We start from the raw sequence: 19,202 nt of genomic DNA on the forward strand, positions 1-19,202 counted from the left end.
TTCCATTTCACTGAGGGAAGTGCATCGTTTTTTGGAAATGTCTACATAAAACACCGTAAACTTCCTTTGCAGGGGTCGCAGCCAGTTAGAAAACAGGCAAACACACTTGGAACCTGAAAAACTCGGTCCTCAGCGGTTCCAGTGAGGTACCGAGTTCCCACCCTCCCTTAGGTCGCGAGCGGGAGAAGGGGGCGTGGCCTGGAGCGCGCCAACACGTGACCGCGGAGGGCGGCGAACTGCCGAGTCGCGCGATCCGCCGTCATATCAGCTTATGGCGCCGGCCGCTGATTGGCTGCCGCGCCTGCCGCCTGCGTACCGCTCAGGTCCTCTCCTTGGGTGTGTTGGCTGCGGACGCCGGCCGCTGCGCGCAGCTCAGCGGCGCTGTGGGACCCGATTTCCAGCCCTGTCCAGGTAGGTGCGAGTGCACGGAGCCAGCAAGCGCAATATACCCGAGGCGCGGCTCAGGTGTGGGCCAGGACCTTCCTTTCTCGCAGCGTCGCAGCGGTCTCTCGCCTGCCTGCCAGATGCCAGGTCCCGGCACGGTGCGGAGACGCCCTCCGATAGCTAGGCCGGCGGGCGGGGGCGGCGCCGGGCTGGAGCGGGCGTGGGCCGCCGGGTGGCCTGGCGTGGGGCTTGGCGGCGGGGCCGAGGCCCGGAGGGATGGAGACTGGCGCGGGTTGGGCAGGGAGGACGGGCCGGTGTTTGGTGTTGGCTGCTGGGCGAAGTGTGGTCGCAAAGCACTATCGTGCTTTCCTTTGCAGCTGATGACCCTGCTTTCTGGGAGTGGTGTTTTTTGTGTTTTGTTTCGTTTGTTTTTCTAAGGGGAAAAGGAATTAGACGGAAGAATTAATTATGTCATTTCGGCAGTGTAATTAGAAGGGAGAGAGGGCAACCCCCGGTTTCAGACGAATAGAAGGGAGCGGAAAATGACTACTTTCGCATCGTAAAAAGAAAACTGCTGTACCCTGGCCTCCCTGTGGTGTAGAGAATAATCGTGAAGGTGGTATATCGGTGAAGAAAACATTGCCTACGTGGAGAAAGTTACCAGGCTGGGAGGCTTGTGTCTATCTGGTATTGTTAACCGAAACCGACTAGGTGGTCGCGTTTATATCACCATCATTTCTTTTTTAGTTTCTAATGATAGATATCTAATAATAAATACATGATCTGTAATCATTTACAGAGTGCTTTTCTGCTCGTTATGTAATTACTCAGTTTCTCCGTGGCATATATGACATCTTGAGACACAGTGTACCAGCTAGGAGAACAGGCTGTGGAATGTACTGTACATAACAGCTATTACTTGTTATTCGACACATTATTTAAATATTCCTGATTTGTTTCTGATCTGTATAGTGGAAATTACACAAGTACCTGCGTACAGAGTTGGAAGAGTTAAACGAAGTTATAATAAGAAGTGGTTCTCAGTAAATGTTAGCTGTTTTTACCTGTATTTTTAAAGTTAAGCAAAAAGAATAGTAGATTCAGTCATTCTGAGCCTAGTAGTGTTTTATTGATAACTGTGTTTTAAGAAAAGATCTGTTTCTGCAAAGGTAAAATAATATTTTATATAGACATGTTTAAAGCAGTAGTATTTAGGATTAAGCCCCTAAGTTCAGGGGAGTGTAACCCCTTAAAATTATTTGAGGTTACAGACTCCTTGAGGAATTTTTTAAATGCGAGGAGTTAACAGTTGACATGGTGCAGAGGCAGCAGAACTTGGGTGAAGTGCAGGGACTGTGCAACCAGACTGCATGTGTTTCAATTCCAGCTCCAGCCGTCTTTTACTCTGTGACCTTGGGCAGGTTACTTGAATTTTCTGTGCCCACCTTCGTCCGTAAAATAAGGATGATGCTAATATCTGACGCTTGGAGCTTTTTGAAAGTTCAATGAGTTAATATATGTAAAGTAGTTCTAGTTCCTAGTACATAGTAAATACTAATCAGAATTATTATTTTGCAAAGAAAAGTCAGATGGCACCTTTTCTGGCCTTACATTAAAGTAATTTTGACTCAGCTTTGGCTCCCCCCGTAGTAATAGTAATAATTCCTATTTGTTGAATATCTCCTGAGTGTCACATGGTGTCAAAAGACTACTTAGTCCCTAAAGCTTACAGTCTTGTCACTTAAGTCTGTGATCTCCGTTTTACACATGTGGGTTGGAATATAAACTTACTTCAGAATTTAATTGTTTTGAGATCGTATCCATCAGATTTTTTTGGTATTAGATGTCAGACATTACAGTGTATTTGTGAATACATTCAACAAATTAATTAATACCCAAACTTAAAAACAATGAGAACGAGGTTAACAACATAGTATTGGAACTACCTCCAGATTAACTGAGGGACATTACCTTCTCCTAAACACTGATTTACTGTTAGAGCAATAATGTGCAGGGTATGTACAAATTAACACAATAAGTGTGGTTTTAAAAGGAAAATTAGAGAGGTTTTCTCAGGTTTTGTGGGAACTTTTTTTATATATATACAGGGGATTGAACCCAGGGCCTTTATATTGAGGTATATCCCAGCCTTTTAAAATTTTTATTTGTGAGACAGTGTCTTGCTAAGTTGCTCAGACTGTGCTTAAGTTTGCAGCCTCCTCCTTCCTCAACCTCCCAGAGTGCAGGGATTGCAGATGTGTGTCGACGTGCACAGCTGGGAGTTTTTTAAAGTGAAGGACTGAGATTCTGTTAAGGTTTTCTTTATATCTGATAATAAGATTGAATGAAAAAGATTCCTAGTTAATGTTTGGTTCTTTTTTTGGTTGTACCATACTATTCTATGTACAGTAGTGTAGTGAATTAGGGTTCTGTGGCATTACAAATTGTCCCTATTACTTAATGATAGTTCAAAGCAAGATTTTGTTTTGGCTGAAAATGGTATGAGAGTGATTCATATTTGTTAGAAATCATATTTTGAATTTTATTCTTTCCCCTGTCTTGTAAGTGCTGTACAGTGCTTGCCTTTGCTAGTCAGTAGCAGTAAGCTACATGTCCCAATTAGCCATACCATGATCAGGAGAAACAGCTAAAACTCTACAGTGTATGGTGTTGCTGATCTAGGATTTTCAGAAGGATAGATGTATTAAAGGTATTTTCAATTGACATTTTCTATTTGTGATAGGTTTATTGGGACATAACCCTGAGGAATATCCGTATAAGGAACATATAGATTAGTGGAGTTCTTACCAACCTTTGTGATACAGCAACACCCTTTTCAAATTATGGAGTATGTATGTTCCCTGGAGTTACTTATTATTTATGTGAATACCTAGGAGTTAGTGTTAAATTTTTCTTTCCCTGAAAAGTCATGAAAAAACTTTGAAAATCATATTACAAGAAGAAGTCTAAACTCATAAATAATGAGCTTCTAGAATTTGATTTTCATGAAGAAGCTAAACAGCTCAAAGAGAAAATGGGCAAGGGATTAAAAACAGATCATTTACAGAAAAAATAATAATGATTAACCATGCTGATAAGGTGAATCTAGATTAAATATACATCAAGTTGTTTTTTCTTTCCTGTTAAATTGATGAATGTCTGAAAGTTTGATAATATCCTCCTTTAGTAAGGTTGTAGAGAAATAAGCATGATCTTCCGTAGTTTGTGAGCTCACAAAGTAGAACATCCACTACGGGGAGGAATTTAACAGTATGTGTTTATTAAAAAGTTACAAGTACAATTCTCTTTGACCAGCTCTGGCTCTAGTGCTTGTAGGCATTTACTCAGTGTAGGGTTAGTCACCATCTCCAAGTCTGCAGAGACCTGAAAACCACAAGGTTGTTTTTGCATTTGGTTTTGTTTTAGGATCAGCCCTTGTGCCTATTTGATGTCGAATCCTAACTCCAACTGAAGAGCCAGTTTTGTCTTGGTGCACTTACCAGGTATTCCTGCCTTTTGCTTGCTGATGTTGTTTCACTTTTTTTGTTGGTTTGTTACTTTGGATTTAATTGCATGTGAAAACATTGAAAATGGTTTAACCTGATGAGAATAACGAAAATGAAAAAAAAAAAAATAACGAAAATGAATCGACATTTGTCACTCTTAATTACTCAGGACAGAAAGTAGGGTTTTTAGAGATGCTGGTGCATGATGTGTCTGTTGAGATATCTTACTGAAAAAGACAGTGTGGGAACCCCCAACATGTGTTATAAGGAAGGCAAAGATTGTTTTACAGTGGCAGCAAAGACCAATAACTAGTGAAAAGCAGGAAAAAATTGTGTGGGACAGAAAATGAAGATCCTAACCATGTTTAAATTGATTTGACAGTAGGGAAATAAATGGTACTCATTGCTCTATAAATCATGAAACAACCTAGGGTATATGAAGAACTGCCACTCAGGAAGAATAGTAGCATCAAGAAGGAAGGATTCAGAAGTTTGGGGAACAGTGTGAAAGTGTAGCAAACATTGACAGTTTTTATTATTCCTAGACAGTTCTTTGACTTTGGTGAAAGTAATGTTACTAGCATTTATCCCCTCCCCCCGCCCCCACAGACTTCCAAACACACACATAGGTTATGACTGGAAATACAGCCTTTCTTGCCAAGGAGTGTCGTCCCTGGAAAAGTGTTTGTGCTGCCCACACAACTAATGGTGGCCCAGGAGTCAAAACTTCCTTAAGAGCTCAGTCATAAAGGTCTTTTTTCAAAGTTACTTAGTGCACAAAATGATGTTGACAAATCCATATTAATAAATGTTTTGTATTTTAGCTGACAGTGGGATTTGGAAATGAACCTACAAATATTTTGAAGGGTTTTCTTTACTAGTGAGACAATGATACCCAACCTCATTACTTGCACAATACATTTAATGGCTAAAACCATTAGTAAGTCAGAAGAAGCTGTCCTCGAAATGCTCAACGTTGATCATGGTGCTTCTGTCAGTCATTTGTTGGGTGATGGAGGAATTACTGGGAGGTTTTTAAAGACATGAAAGCATGAGGACGGTACTGATAACATGAATGATGTCAATGGCTACATTGTGAACACAGATGGCTGAATTGCGCTAAAGCACTGTGACAGAGAGCTATCACACACACGGAAACACATGTTCATAAGACGCGGCATTGGTAGAAATCTTTTCAAAAGGCCATCTTGGGTGGCAGTGTGTTATCACCTGAGAACCGTGATCTGGCCCATCATCAGTGTCTAATCCCAGCTTGATGGACCCTACTCCAAGATCCTCAAGTGACCAGATGTGAGGAGTCTTTCCTGTACCCATGAATATCTACATCTTCAGGGATTTAGCTTTGATTTTGTATGTATTTGAAAATTTACTCTATGTGAAAAGAAAAGCAATAAAGTTTTTATAGTCTTTACCAATTCTCTAATCAATTATTAGACTATATTATATATTTAGCTTACTGTATTTGTAAGTATATACATAGGTATAAGAAGTTATCCTCATATAAATAAACTACAATACTGTATGTAGTATTTATGTATTCCACTTAATGTGAATATTCATACATATACTAAACGCATATTAATGTGACAAGGTGATATTTATGATCTTTGCAAAGCCTAGAAATTCTGAATTTCAAAATATACCTGAGGCCAGCAAGATGTTCTAAGTGAGAATGGTAGCCCTGTACTGTAAAGAGAAATGGTGACTTCCAAATAGTAGAGTAAAAAAAATCTGCTGCACTGTAAAAGCAAAATAAAAAAACAAAAAATACTAACAAAAGTTGTCAAAATCAGCATTTTTGGATCTCTAGAAAGTAAAAGTTTGCGGTAATTCTAGGAAGCATTAGTTTGAGAAAAATTGCTAAATCCCAGTAGGAACAATGAGCTTTGTGACATTGTAACTTGCCCTTTCTTCTTCTTACTGGGAGTTTTGAAAACTAATAGCCCTAAAAAAAAAAAGAAAGAAAGAAAACTAATAAACTAATAAACATAATCACAGAAAAACAGTAACCTGGCAACCATTGGGGGAAATAGAATAAGTCTGCAGCTCACCCAGAATTCCCACCCAGAGAATTGTCACTGTTTGACCTTCATGCAGTACCCTGAAAAACTCTATTCTTCAGGCTTGTCTTTCTTAGACCTGTCTTAGAACTTGCTTACTGTAAACATCCTATCCTTATAAGGTGTTTGTCAAGAGTAATCATTGTTTAACATCAGAGCTCCTGGAAGTGCTGTTACCAGTAGGCCCTAAGAAGAGTCTGAACAAAAAATTAAGAAGGTCACTTGGGGCAATGAGACCTCCATGGGAAGAGACAAAGGGCTGTGCGTGTACCCAAAAAAGAAAGGAACAGGCTCTGATCTGTCATCTTGGAGCTTGACTATCTGTTCAAGCTGGAAGTGAAGGCCACCTTAGAGGTGTAAACTATCCACAGAAATACTGAAATCATGCCCCACCCCACCCCCACCCCATGGCACTACAGCAAAGGCTGGGAGACCTATTGGTTCAAGGCTTTTTAGGAAATTGTATCCAGTCATCACTAGAGTTTCAGTAATGGTGCCCAATAAAGAATACAGGTATTATACAAGGATTCACGAAAATCACTTACATGCCCAGCAGCGTGAAGCCCTGAGGGTAGGGTGGGAAAGCATATAGATAATATGATTTCCAGAGTTGCCATATTACATTATTTCAAATACTCCTTTTCTGCAAAAGAAATTATGAGACATACATGGAAATGAGAAAGTATGGCCCTATATACACTAAAAAAGACAGTCACTATAAACTGTCCCTGAGAAAGCCCAAGTGTTGGACTTACTGGGCAAAGAAAGACTGCACTGAAATATGAGTCCTCAAAGGACAGAGATGTGATGGAACTTGTAGCCATTTGAACACCTGGTCTTCTCCATTCCCATCTTTACGATGTGCAGTGTTGCCGCAGGAACCCTAACATGGAATTAGAGCTGGGTTTATGTCACTTACTAGTTTGATGGCCTAGAGGAAAAGCTTCCTGGGCCTCAGTTTCTCTAACTGGGCTTTAGTGACTTCCTGTAGAATATGAGGAGATTGGACTAGAGATGGTATTTAGGATGTCACCTGCCTGAATCATGAAATCCAAATTTAGAGGATGTTGGCAAAGGAGCTGCTCGGGTTTGCTCAAAGGCCTTTCATTCCACCACAGGTTGTTCCACCGCAGCTAGATTCCATGTTTCTATGGGATTAGCGGTGGCCTACCCAAGGAGCCTGGTTGCCAGTGTAACCAGGCACCTAATGCTACAAGACACACTCAATCCTTTGGCCCCACCTCTATCAAGAGCAGACTACAGCTTCCAGCATAGTCATTTGCCAAGTGTAAAACCTTTCACAAGACTGAGAACAATCTTTGCATCTTGGACAGAGTGAATTAGCACTTCCTGAGCAGTAATCTCTACTTAGAAATGAGAAGGGAAAAACATTCCAGTGTGCACGACCCTGATGCAGGAAGAGTGTCACAGAGGGGTGCATGCCGGAGACTTTATACTTATAGGTGCCCAGCTTCCTTCATAAAATAAAAACAAAAACAAAAACATGAGGAAGTTGCCAAGCATATTGTCACAGTCATCGTGGTGGTGATGGTGTTCCCAGCAAACCTGCAAAACACGTGACTGCTTTCTGAAGAAACAGCAGTGCAGTAACAAGGCTCGCCACACAGGTGCGTATGTGGAGGTTCTCTTCGATGCTAAGGATGGCATTTAGACGAACCTATGGGCAACAGACTTGTGCTACATAAAATCCTAAATTGGAAACTTCATGTTTTTCTGAAAAAGTTTTGCTTAGAAAAAGGTAGCTGTGATAAGGAATAGTTGCATGTGTTTATCTTTCAGGGTCGAAGATGGACTATGTTCTCAATTACGCAGATTATTACTTTTTTACACCCTATGTATATCCATCTACATGGCCGGAGGATGACATTTTCCGACAGACTATTGGTCTCCTGATTGTAACGAACCTTGGTGCTTTTGTCCTTTATTTCCTCTGTGCATCACTGAGCTATTATTTTATCTACGACCATTCATTAATGAAACATCCACTATTTTTAAAGGTAAGATATTTTCTTACCTGTTTTCTAGCTACTGTAGCAGTAAAATAAAATGTGATATATAGTAAAAATATGTGATGTTTTTGCCAGATTTTCGGATTAAACTGGGTATATGTAACCAGTAAAATTTTTGAAATCAGCCCCTAAAATAGTTTAGATTAGTTTTCTGAGTGACAATCTCTTCATCCTTAATTTAAACATATGAATGAATCTAATTTTTTTACTATAAGCCTACTATCTTACCTTGCTAGATGCATATGAGAATTTTTTTGCTAATACAGTGAATAATAAATGTACTGACTTTATGCAGTTATTTTTGTTTGACTTTCACAAACAAATATGTTTTAAATGTATATTTTTCTTTGGTCAGATGGGATTCAAACTCATAGCATTAGAGTTGTTTATAGTCATTCAGTTATTTGTATTTGTCATTTACTACAAGGACTAAACATTTTTTAGGGGCTTTTTTTCTTTTTTGGTAGCAGGAATTAACTCAGGGCTTCTTTTTTTGTTTTTTTTGTTTGTTTCTTTTGTTTGTTTTTCTCCGGTACCGGGAACCGAACTCACCACCTTGCGCTTGCCAGGCAGGCGCTTTTGCCGCTGAGCTAAATCCCCAGCCCCTACTCAGGGCTTCTTGCTATCAAGGCAGGTACTGCACCACTGAACTACATCCCTGTTGTGAATTTTTTTTAAGAATAGGTTTGGGGATGGAAGTTAATTACGAAAGAAATGATTATTTCATAAATAGAAATTCAGAATACAAATTTTGTGGGAAGGAGAAATCATTGTAGAATTTAAGATAGTTACGTTGTTTGCTCAATACAAAAGGAGTATTTTCTTACATGCTCCCATGTATTGAAATTTTTATAGAAACATTATGGAGGTAAGCCTTTCCATATATGTAAGAGAGAGTTTAAAAATCCAGTCCAAAACAATTTTATGCCATTTTTGTCAAGCATAGATTTTGTGACTTTTAAAATACTGGAGATTTTATTTTCAGAATCAAGTCTATCGAGAGATTAAATTCACTGTCCAGTCAATGCCATGGATCAGTATTCCCACCGTTGCTTTGTTCCTGCTAGAGGTGAAAGGTTACAGCAAATTGTATGACGACATAGAGTTTCCACATGGTAAGTAAAGGAGACAGCGGTGCAGAGGCTGGTCTAAACTGGGCTGATTTCTATATAGAAATAATTCTCCCTCTTTTTTCTTCTTTTATATTGTTGTTTTTAACCTTTTGCTTTCATGAGTTCATATCTTGCCACATATACGTATTTCTTTCATTTTACATATCAACTTTAAAGTGTATTATCGATGAAATTTTGCCTGGGAGAAAATTAAGTGATCAGACAGGGTTGTTTTCTATTATTTTTTAATGAATTCAGACTTCTAAAAAAGTGAGTCAAGTAACACATGAACGTTTCTGAAAATCAGAAAATACAGATTTTTAAGAAACCATAAATCGTTTGTCATGTATCGTCCAACTTTTCTGTGCCTGTATACTTATTGTTTACATTGCAAAAATGCAATTGTACTGTACATATTGATTTGCACCCTTTTTTCACCTCAATAAATATGGACATAATTTCATATCAATAAGTGTTGACATTAAATAGTATATTAATTACAGTATCTTTTTGTGTGTATGTCTGCAAATTATTAATTGATCCCTAATCATTAGACCTTTAGATATTTATATTTGTTTCTGTTGTAAACAGTCTTGCCATAATTAAAATTTGTACAATTCTGAAATTATTTCATCAAGATATATTTTTGGTATTTAGACTAGAGAAAATAAGAATAGCGTTAGCACTTGAGTATTAAAATGTGCTAGTGACAGTCCTAAGCTCTTCACACGTCTCGATGCATTTTTTTTCTACAACAGTTCTATGAGGTGGCAACTGTTACTGTGTTCCTTTTATAGGTGAGTAGATTAGGTATACAGAGCATTTCAGTAACTTGCTTCTGTCACTTGGCAAATGGATGGTGAGCAAAGGGATGGAAGTTTAAGAGTAGCGACATTTCAGGAGGACGCTGAGTAAACTCACCTAGTTAGAGCAGAAGTATGGGAATGACAAGGTTAGAAAAGTCAGAAAGGATCAGATTGTGCATTAATGCTAGCCAGAGGTATTTAGTAGAAAATAGAGTTCTAAGCGAGAAGATCCTATTGTTAAGATAATGTTGTAGGAAGGCTACTGTGAAGGAAAATGATCAAGTAGCATTCTCATATTTAAAGATGTCTCGAGACTGTCCTTTTCTGTCTCTTCATGATTTAATAAGAAATTAATTACTTATATCTGTCTCTTTATGGTTTAATAAGAAATTAATCACTTATATCTAAAATTTTTGGTTTTTGTGTATTGTAAGTAATATTTTAAAAATGTAAAAAAAAGTCAACTAAATCTTGGCCATTTCAAGTTGGTTTTTTTCCGGTACTGGAAATCGAACTCACGACCTTGCTCTTGCCAGGCAGGCTATGTGCCACTGAGCTAAATCCCCAGCCCTCATTTCAAGTTCTTATGAGAAGAAAAATGAGGAAATGACCAGACTGCATGGAGTGAGGGGAGATTAACTTCTAATGTATTGAGTTAGCCAAAATAGTTTATACTGTTCGACTGTAGGATTCCATTTTGCACTTGCATGGACATATAAAAAGTGAACTCTAGTCCTGGCAGCCAAATCTTGATTCTTCTGTTCCCTGTTATCTCTTCTAGGCTGGTTTCACCTCATTGTTAGTGTAATATCCTTCCTCTTTTTCACCGACATGCTGATCTACTGGATTCACAGAGGCCTTCATCATAAACTTGTATACAAGGTAGAGTCATTAGAACGGGAAATAGAAAGAATATTACACATTTCAGCAGTGTATGATTATAAAATTTATTCTCTTTCCCAAGAATTTCCTCTTTTAAATGTTTAAGTAGCCAGAGTCATAGGAAGTACCAGGTACATTTTATTTGTACTCTTCTTTATGGATCTAGAGGGACTGTGTTAAAATTTCACTTGTGGATTAAAGGAAGAGGCCCTTTTAAGGCAGTTTTGCTAATTTCAAAGGGATCTTTTAGATAGGTCACCTCTGTAACATGAGTATGAAGTAGACTGTTAAGTTCATGGTGCTAATTATGTCCCTTTCTTCTTTAGCGCATACATAAACCTCATCATGTGTGGAAGATTCCTACTCCATTTGCAAGTCATGCTTTTCACCCTTTGGATGGCTTTCTTCAGAGTCTACCTTACCATATATACCCTTTTATTTTTCCATTACACAAGTTGGTGTACTTAGGTTTGTACATCCTTGTTAATGTCTGGACAATTTCCATTCATGATGGTGATTTTCGTGTCCCCAAGATCTTCAGGCCGTTTATTAATGGCTCAGCTCATCATACAGACCACCACCTGTTCTTTGACTATAACTACGGACAGTACTTCACCTTGTGGGATAGAATCGGAGGCTCATTCAAAAATCCTTCCTCCTTTGAGGGAAAGGGACCACATAGTTACGTGAAGAGTGTGACGGAACAAAATTGCAATAGCCCTTCAGAGAATGGTTATAAAAATGAAAAATTAGGCAATGGAGAGCTCACGAAGATAGAGTAGATTATTGCCCAAATCTTAAATATTTTTAATAAGGAGAAATAATCGATACCCAGTGAAGATACATGGCAAGTAAGTGGCGTCATTTGAAAATCAGCGTTGTGCACGCTGCTGAGGAATGGCCATGTGGTAGATCAAAAGAAGATGCTGTGAACACCAAGATTCTAATACCATGTTTCAAGTACTGAGCGTTCGTCCGAGAACAGTGTGTATCTTTCCAACCAGCAGATCTATAGTTTGTATAGCCTCTACAATAGTTTTAAATTAAAGAATAAACTACTGAAGGGACCTGGCTATATATCCTTTTGCCTTACTCCACCCATACTCAGTAAGAAAAATTCATTGTGTTCAATAATACCAAGGCTTAAGTACCCTAATCAAGAAATACTAATGTGAAGATGGTTCTTTGTTGAGGAATGGCTACTTCAGTATTGGTATGATAATGACTACTTGTAGGATTTTGCTCAAGTAGAACAATCAGTTTGGATAAAAGTCTGATATATTAGTTATTATACCAAGGGTAGTAGCAGATATAGGGTTATCATTTTCCTATAAAAGCCTCATTTTCTGGGATATCATCAAGTGGTCCATTTTACTAATGGATAAATAAATTGGAATTAAAAAAAAAATAACAGTGTTGCCATGATTTAATTCAAATGTGAGGTTATTTAACTGAAGATATTGATGATTACCATGTAAAACCGTTATTTAATAAGCATAAAAGTTAGGAAACTGAGTATAGGTAGGGAAATTTGATGCTCAAATAATATATTTGGCACTGATGATTTTTTAATTAAATCAATGCACTGCACTTTGGATATTTTTCACAGTTACAAACCTGTCTCTTGTAACAGGAAATAATTGCCAAATATTGCAGTCTTATCTTTGAAGATTTGTGTACAAACCTCATTCTCCTCTTTCTCCGTCAGCACTTTCCCACACCGCCTCTTCAAAAAGATTTGACAAATACTTTCTTAAAAAAAAGTTGTGTGTTGTAACATAACTATATTGGAAAACCATAATTTTAAAGATACTTTATTGTTATTTATGTAAAATCAATAAAAGTTGATCATACTGTTATTAAACTGCATCGGTTAAATATTGTAATAGTGCAAAATATTCATTGCACAAATTGATGTAAATTTGAAACCAGGGACAATGTGGATTGTTTAAACTGTTTTAGAACCTTCCCAGATGCTCACTCTAGCAGAGAAAGAGAGAAGGGGGATATTACATTCTTGTATTTCACATCTTTATTAGATTTATGTTTAGGTTCAATGTTGACCTTATGGGGAAATTTGATTCGGTTCTCATCCAGTTCAACTTGTGACCAGAATTACGGAGAGAATTGAGTTTGTGAGCCAAGGTACTGCTGTACTTTAGCAGGAGACTAGTCATAAAATTTAATCCCTGGGATCCAGAAGAAAATGTTCTTACGTTGAATTCCATGTACCAGTTAGTTTTTTATAACAGGTAAATGCAGCTGAGTACTTTTCACTAGTTCTACCCGGCTCAGTGTTCCACCTTGCCTAAGAAAGAGAAGAAAATTAAAGAGAAGTAAATTTATTGCTCAATAATAGTGACATCTAATATGCATTGAGCTTTTCTTCTTCACTAGGCATTGCTATGAGTCTTTGACATGAAGAAACGAGAACTCAAAGAAGTTAAGTAGCTGTTGCAGGGTTCACTTCTCACAGAAACTCACGTGGATGTTCCTGGTCATCAGCAGGTTTCCACACGGTCATTCTGAAACTCAAGCTCTACCTTGTGGCTCTTCCTAATTTTTAGTTTAGAATCCACTTTGTCACGGGGTACATGGGGAAAGAAGGAAACGTGTGTGTATGGAGAGTTTCTCTGAGAGGGGCCTAGGAGTGTATGTCTTTTGCTCACTCACATTTCTTGGACAAAAATCAGTCATGCCCCCCTGGACTGGAAAAGGTTTCATCCCATGACTGGCTATATGCTGGAGCAATGAGGAAGCCAGTTTCTTGAGCAGATAGCAAACTTTACCACATTCATGTGGTTTATTACCCTCTTCATGAGGAGAATGGAGGAAATAAAGATGTCAGAATGATAAATGAGCTCCGAAATATTTCAGGTTCTCTCTGCATTAGTTGTCCCAGTGTTTAATTCCATAACTGATAGCAATGTGAAAATTAATAGATTTTATTCCTGTCTAATACAGAGGAAAGCACATAATTTATGAGAAGGAAAATTTTTAAAGTGTTAAGAATGGTCAGATTAATCTCTGCCTTCTCACCCTTCTTAAATTCTGGTCTTTTAAAGCTGAATTATGTTGAAAAATTCTTTTTTTTATGCTTCATCATGTTCTTCTTGTGCTCACTCCAGCAGCACATATACATCATGTTCTCGTATTCTCTATTAGAGCAGTTCAGAATATTCAGGGAAGTGAGGACCTAAATGCCTTCCTAGAGGAATGGCAATTGAGAAACTTTCCCTTTGACTTTGAAACCTTTTATAGTTATCAAAGTGGAAAATGAAGTAAAAAAAGTTACATTTTTTTCCTTTGCTGGTAGAAACTGGGAGGTAGATGGAGATGATTGAGAGCACAGTTGAGAAACCCACAGAAATGTACTGTGTCTTCATCTTTCTCCTGTCTCTTAATACTGAATGCGAGGAATCTACCCTCCCCTTTTCTTTTGCTTCCTGTCTTCTAGAGCCCAGGGACAGGTTTGGGAGAGAATTAGGAGTTCAGTTTTGAGTGCATGCTGTTTACAGCACATGCAGTTATTTTATAGAGGAGTGATGTGTAGGAGATAACAGAGCAAAGATTTGGGATGCATTTAGGTAGAAAAAGTGTGAAGTCATTCATTAGCCATGCAGAGCAGGAATAAAGTTATCCAAAGAAACTAAACAATTTGCGGGATGCTGTGGTCTAAATGTGTCCCCTAAAATTGATACATTAAAACCCAACTGATCATCAAGATGATAACATTAAGAGGCAGGACCATTAGGAGTAATTAAGCCACGCCCTCATAAATGGAATTAAAAGTATAAGGGAGCTCTATCCTTTTTGTGTTATAATTCCTTCTGTCATGTGAAGACCCAGCATTTGTTCCCTCCAGAGGATACAGCACCAAGGCGCCATTATGGAAACAGAGTTTGAGTCTGCCAGACACCAAACCCTCTGGGACCTTAATCTTGGACTTACCCGGCTCTGTAACAGTGTGAAGTAAATTCCTATTTGTAAATGACCCAGTCGAAGGCAGCAAGAAATTACTAACAGGAAAGAACTTTCCTTCCTTGTGTTTATAACTTCAGACTCGAAAAACTTGACTGACTGTATTTCAGCAGTTCCTGCTTTTGATCATCTTTTGTTGTTATGTGCACTGTATTTATTCTAGGCCTTGAAAATAGAAATCATCATTGCGTTAATCCATGCATTCTTACAAAATACCTGATACGTAATTGAGCTTCAATAAATACTTCGCTGAATGTATTAAATGAAGTGATGAAAATGTCATTCTGTTCAGTGCATATTTAGTAAATCCCAAGTAGGTGCCAAGCACTGCAGTGGATACACATATTTAATGTGTTCTAATGCTCTCTTTTACCCACCAAGTTGTTTTCCTTACTTGACATTTGTTGAGTGCCTTGGGGGTGTCAAAAGGAGAAGAGTCAAAGATTGTACCTATTTGAAGATATATTTTTCCCCTCAATCAACCAGTAGCCCTGATTCTGACCACATACAAATTGGCAGTGGAGTCTACCTGTCTCTTAACACAGTGCTCGGGCTATGAATGGATCTTCATAGAAAAGGGTTGCTTACACCAAGAAAGGCAGATGTGTGTGTGTGTGCCCCCTTAACTCTGGTCAACTTGAAGATTATATTACTAAATTACAAGTACAGTAAAATTTGTAAAAAAAAAAAGTCATTTCTTTGATGAATAATTCCAAAACTATACCAAATTCTAAACATTTAACACCACATATGCTTCATTAATTAAGGTTTCTTAAACATTTGATAAAGGTTTAATATATTGATTAAATCCCCCAAGAGGCAGAGTGTGTACTTGGTTTTTCTAACAACTTGTGATACTCAAACATATTTAATCACAAAATAGCATATTGGTATGAAAAGTTAGTCATTTAAAAGCATTCATATCATAGGTTTTTATTCACTGCATCGTATCTTCCTCTATTTCATTATTATAATTTAGCTAAGACATTTATTTAAATGTAAACTTGACCTCTGACACGTTCTACCAACAAAGAAACAAACCTAGAAACTTAGTGCACATTCAGATATACTGGTGATTTCTGTCTTTTTTTTTTTTTTGGTTAGCTTAGTAGAAGTATAATTTACATAAAACATACCCAATTTAACAGTACAACTTAATGAGCCTTTACAAATTTATACAACAATGTCATCTCCAATCAAGATTTAGAACATTTTCTTTACCAGAAAAAGTTTAATTTCCCTCTGCAGTTCATCTCTCCCCAGGCCTAGGTAACCACTGATCTATTTTCAGTTTACTGGAGGTTAATTTTGCCTGTTTTAGAATTTCATTTGAATTGAATCAGACAGTATGTGCTCTTGTGTTTGGTTTCTTTAGCTTAACACATTGTGAGATTCATGCTGTTGCATAAATCTGTAGTTTGTCCCTTTTTATTATTAGATAGTATTCCACTGAAGTGTAGTGCTATTTTTTAATCCATTGGTTGATGATTATTTGGGTTATTTCCAGTATGGGTTATTATAAATAAAGCTGCTGCAAATTTTTGTCTCAAGTTTTGTGTGTTTATGTTTTAATTTCTCTTAGGTAAATACCAATTAGAATTGTGAGGTTATGGGTATGTGGATGTTTAATATTGTGAGAAATGTAAACTTTTCTAAAGTGACTACCATTTTACATTTTTACCACCAGTAGTGACAATTCCATTTTTTTCCAGTTTTGTCCTTCTGTATTTTTAAGCATTTTTAGTGCATGTAAAGTCCCATGATGGCTTAATTTGCATTTTCCTTTAAATAATGATGTTAAGCACCTTTTCTCATGGTTCTTGTTTTGTTTTATACTTTTTATATCTTTTTGTGAAGTATTTGTTTTTGGGACTATTTTTTAAAAAATGGGTTTTCTCAGTACTCTGGGAAATTGAGGCACCAGGATTGCCAATTCTAGCCAAGGCTAGAAAATTTAGTAACTTTGGAGCCCTTGTCTCAAGAAACAAACATTGGGAGATAGATATAGGAAGCATAAAGGCCCTGGGTTCAATCCCTAGTATGCAGAGGCAGAGGGTGGCTTTTCTTTGCATCATTGCCTTCAAAGAATTGTTTATAAATTGAGATAAATTTTTCATCAGATGTACTTATTACAAATATTTACTCCAATTTAGCTTGCATTTTCATTTCGTTAATGATATGCTATGGAAAATGTTTAATTTTAAGACCAACTTACCAACTTTTGTCTTGTATAATTACTGCATTTTATGTCATACCTAAGAAGTCATTGCTTACTTCAGTGCAAGCCTGGAACTTTCTTTGTGAGAAGGTTTTTGAAAATAAATTCAATTATTAATAGATAGAACTTCATATTTTTATTTCCTATTAGTTTGAATACTTTTTAAAAGAAATATGCTCATTTAAGTTATAAAATTTGATGCCATAAAGTAATTTGAACGTTCCCAATTCCCTCATTAACATTTTAATGCCTGTAGTACCCATAGTGATACTTCCTTTTTTATGACTTATATTGATGATCTTTCTTTCTTTTTCTCTTTCTTTCTTTCTTTCTTTCTTTCTTTCTTTCTTTCTTTCTTTCTTTCTTTCTTTCTTTTTCTTTCTTCCTTTTTCTTTTCTTTCTTCTCTCTCTCTCTCTCTCTCTCTCTCTCTCTCTCTCTCTCTCTCTGTCTGTCTCTTTCTGTCTCTCACTCTCTCTCTCTTTTCTTGTTTTTGAGAGAGAGTCTTGCTTTGTTGCCCAAGCTGGTCTTGAATTCATGGTCCTCCTGCCTCTGCCTCCCTAGTGCTGGGTCCTAGTGCTGCATGACCACTCCTAGCTATTTTCTTTTTTCTTGATCATGTGAGGTTCACAATATTATAAAAAAAGACTTCAGACAACTGCTTCCCACCCTTTTCCATCCTTTCCATCATGTGAGGATGCAGCATTCATCCCTGCTAGAGAATAAAGCATTCAAGGCACCATCTCAGAAACAGAGATCAGGCCTACACTTCTACAGGTGTGAGAAGTAAGTCTGTTGTTTATACACTATCCAGTTTTCAGGTATTTTGCTATAGTGGCCCTAATGAACTAAGACATTAACTTTGGGTGTGGTTGATTTTCCTCTTATTGCTTATCTTCAGTTTCAATGCTCAGATTATTGATTTAATCTTTTTATTTATAAACTCTTAATGCCACAAGTTCCTTGTAAGGATTTCTGTAACTGTAGCCTACACATTTTGATACATAGTATCAAATACCTGTATTTTCATTATTATTAAGTTCAAAGTACTTTATTTCAGTGAGATTCCTCCTTTGACCAGTGGTGTGGTGGACTTGTGATACCTCACCTGAGCCAGGGCTCTGGCTCCCAAATGACTTTCCTGCCTAGTTCCAGGTTAGCAAGGTTACACAAGTTGTTTTGTGTGTGACTTAGAAAGGTGTAAGTGGAGGAGCAGCCACCTTTGGGAAGATGGACCAGTTCACAAAATGCTTGTCACTCACTTGTCACTTATCACCCATCTGATCTGCCCAGTGCTGCTCCAGATTCTGGGCCTCATTTTTGTTTAACCCCATGATGAAGGGCATATCAGCTACTTTCCCATCTCTAGGACAAAATGCACAACATAATTTGAAAGAGGAGAGATTTATTTGGTTCATAGTTTCCAGTGGGTTCAGTCCATGGTCAGCTGACTCCAAGCATAAATTCCAATTGTGAAAGGAGATGGCAGAGCAAAGCTGCTCAATCCAAGGAGGCCAGGAAGCAGGCAGAAGAGGAGCCTGGGACAAAAACACATCCTTCTGGGTCAATACCTGCAATGATCCACCTCCAACTAGGCCCAACCTCCTAACAGCACGTCTAGCTACTAAACTCATCAAAGAATGAGTCCATTGATGAATATAGCACCTGATGATCCCATCAGTTTCCAAATACCTGAGACTTGAGGGGGGCATTTTAGATATAAACTGTAACAAAGGGTAGCAGCTCCCAAGGCAGGGCAGTCTTTCTTCAAAGTTGAGGTTTGGAGATGATAGGATGACAGGAGCTGTTGCCTTCATGAGTTGTTCACCTAAACCTCTCAAGTTCTAGTATGTCCTTGCTTCCCCCACCTCACATTCACATTTCTTTTCTTTCTGCTCTGTCATTTCATGTTACAACAGCAAACACAGAAACAATCACCTCACATAGACTGTTAAGCAGCAGTTGCCTATGGTTGAAGCCTCACTTCTCTGATGAAACACTGATAATGAGCTTCGCCTTGAGAATGGCTCTGGGGTCAGAAGCTTAAGGATGCGTTCTCAAAATTGGCGCTGTGTTATCTGCGATTGGTTCTCTGATACAATTAGATTTAAAGTCATGATGACCTTATTTCCAACAGTAAAGAGGACATTAGACGTCTGTGGAATGTAAAACAAAGTTTGCCCACAGATACCTGTACTAGATAC

General features: G+C 37.8%; 1 protein-coding gene across 4 annotated transcripts; it reads left to right on the forward strand.

Moving 5' to 3' along the window:
• Nucleotides 1–309: 309 nt before the first annotated feature.
• Sc5d (sterol-C5-desaturase) lies at nt 310–15,049 on the forward strand. 4 transcript variants are annotated; one of them, XM_005378360.2, is made up of 6 exons: nt 310–411; nt 3,811–3,887; nt 7,772–7,989; nt 8,987–9,116; nt 10,701–10,801; nt 11,128–15,045. In XM_005378360.2, the coding sequence occupies exons 3-6, from the start codon at nt 7,780–7,782 to the stop codon at nt 11,581–11,583; spliced, it is 897 nt and encodes a 298-aa protein (XP_005378417.1). In that variant the 5' UTR covers nt 310–411; nt 3,811–3,887; nt 7,772–7,779; the 3' UTR covers nt 11,584–15,045. The 4 variants fall into 4 exon arrangements, with proteins under 4 accessions (XP_005378417.1, XP_005378419.1, XP_005378418.1 ...); XM_005378361.2 differs by lacking the exon at nt 310–411 and adding an exon at nt 429–542 and having other exon boundaries at nt 11,128–15,049; XM_005378362.2 differs by lacking the exon at nt 3,811–3,887 and having other exon boundaries at nt 315–411.
• The last annotated feature ends 4,153 nt before the right edge of the window (nt 15,050–19,202 follow it).

Source organism: Chinchilla lanigera, unplaced genomic scaffold (assembly GCF_000276665.1).
Source record: "Chinchilla lanigera isolate Chin_1 unplaced genomic scaffold, ChiLan1.0 scaffold00011, whole genome shotgun sequence".
NCBI classification, from domain to species: Eukaryota; Metazoa; Chordata; class Mammalia; order Rodentia; family Chinchillidae; genus Chinchilla; species Chinchilla lanigera.

What these genes read in the sequence shown, in the direction of transcription:
- Sc5d (XM_005378360.2), top strand. Translation starts at nt 7,780, where the DNA reads ATGGACTATGTTCTCAATTACGCAGATTATTACTTTTTTACACCCTAT. An exon ending in CGACATAGAGTTTCCACATG is followed by an intron (nt 9,117 to 10,700) that starts GTAAGTAAAGGA and finishes TATCTCTTCTAG; the next exon opens with GCTGGTTTCACCTCATTGTT. An exon ending in ATCATAAACTTGTATACAAG is followed by an intron (nt 10,802 to 11,127) that starts GTAGAGTCATTA and finishes TTTCTTCTTTAG; the next exon opens with CGCATACATAAACCTCATCA.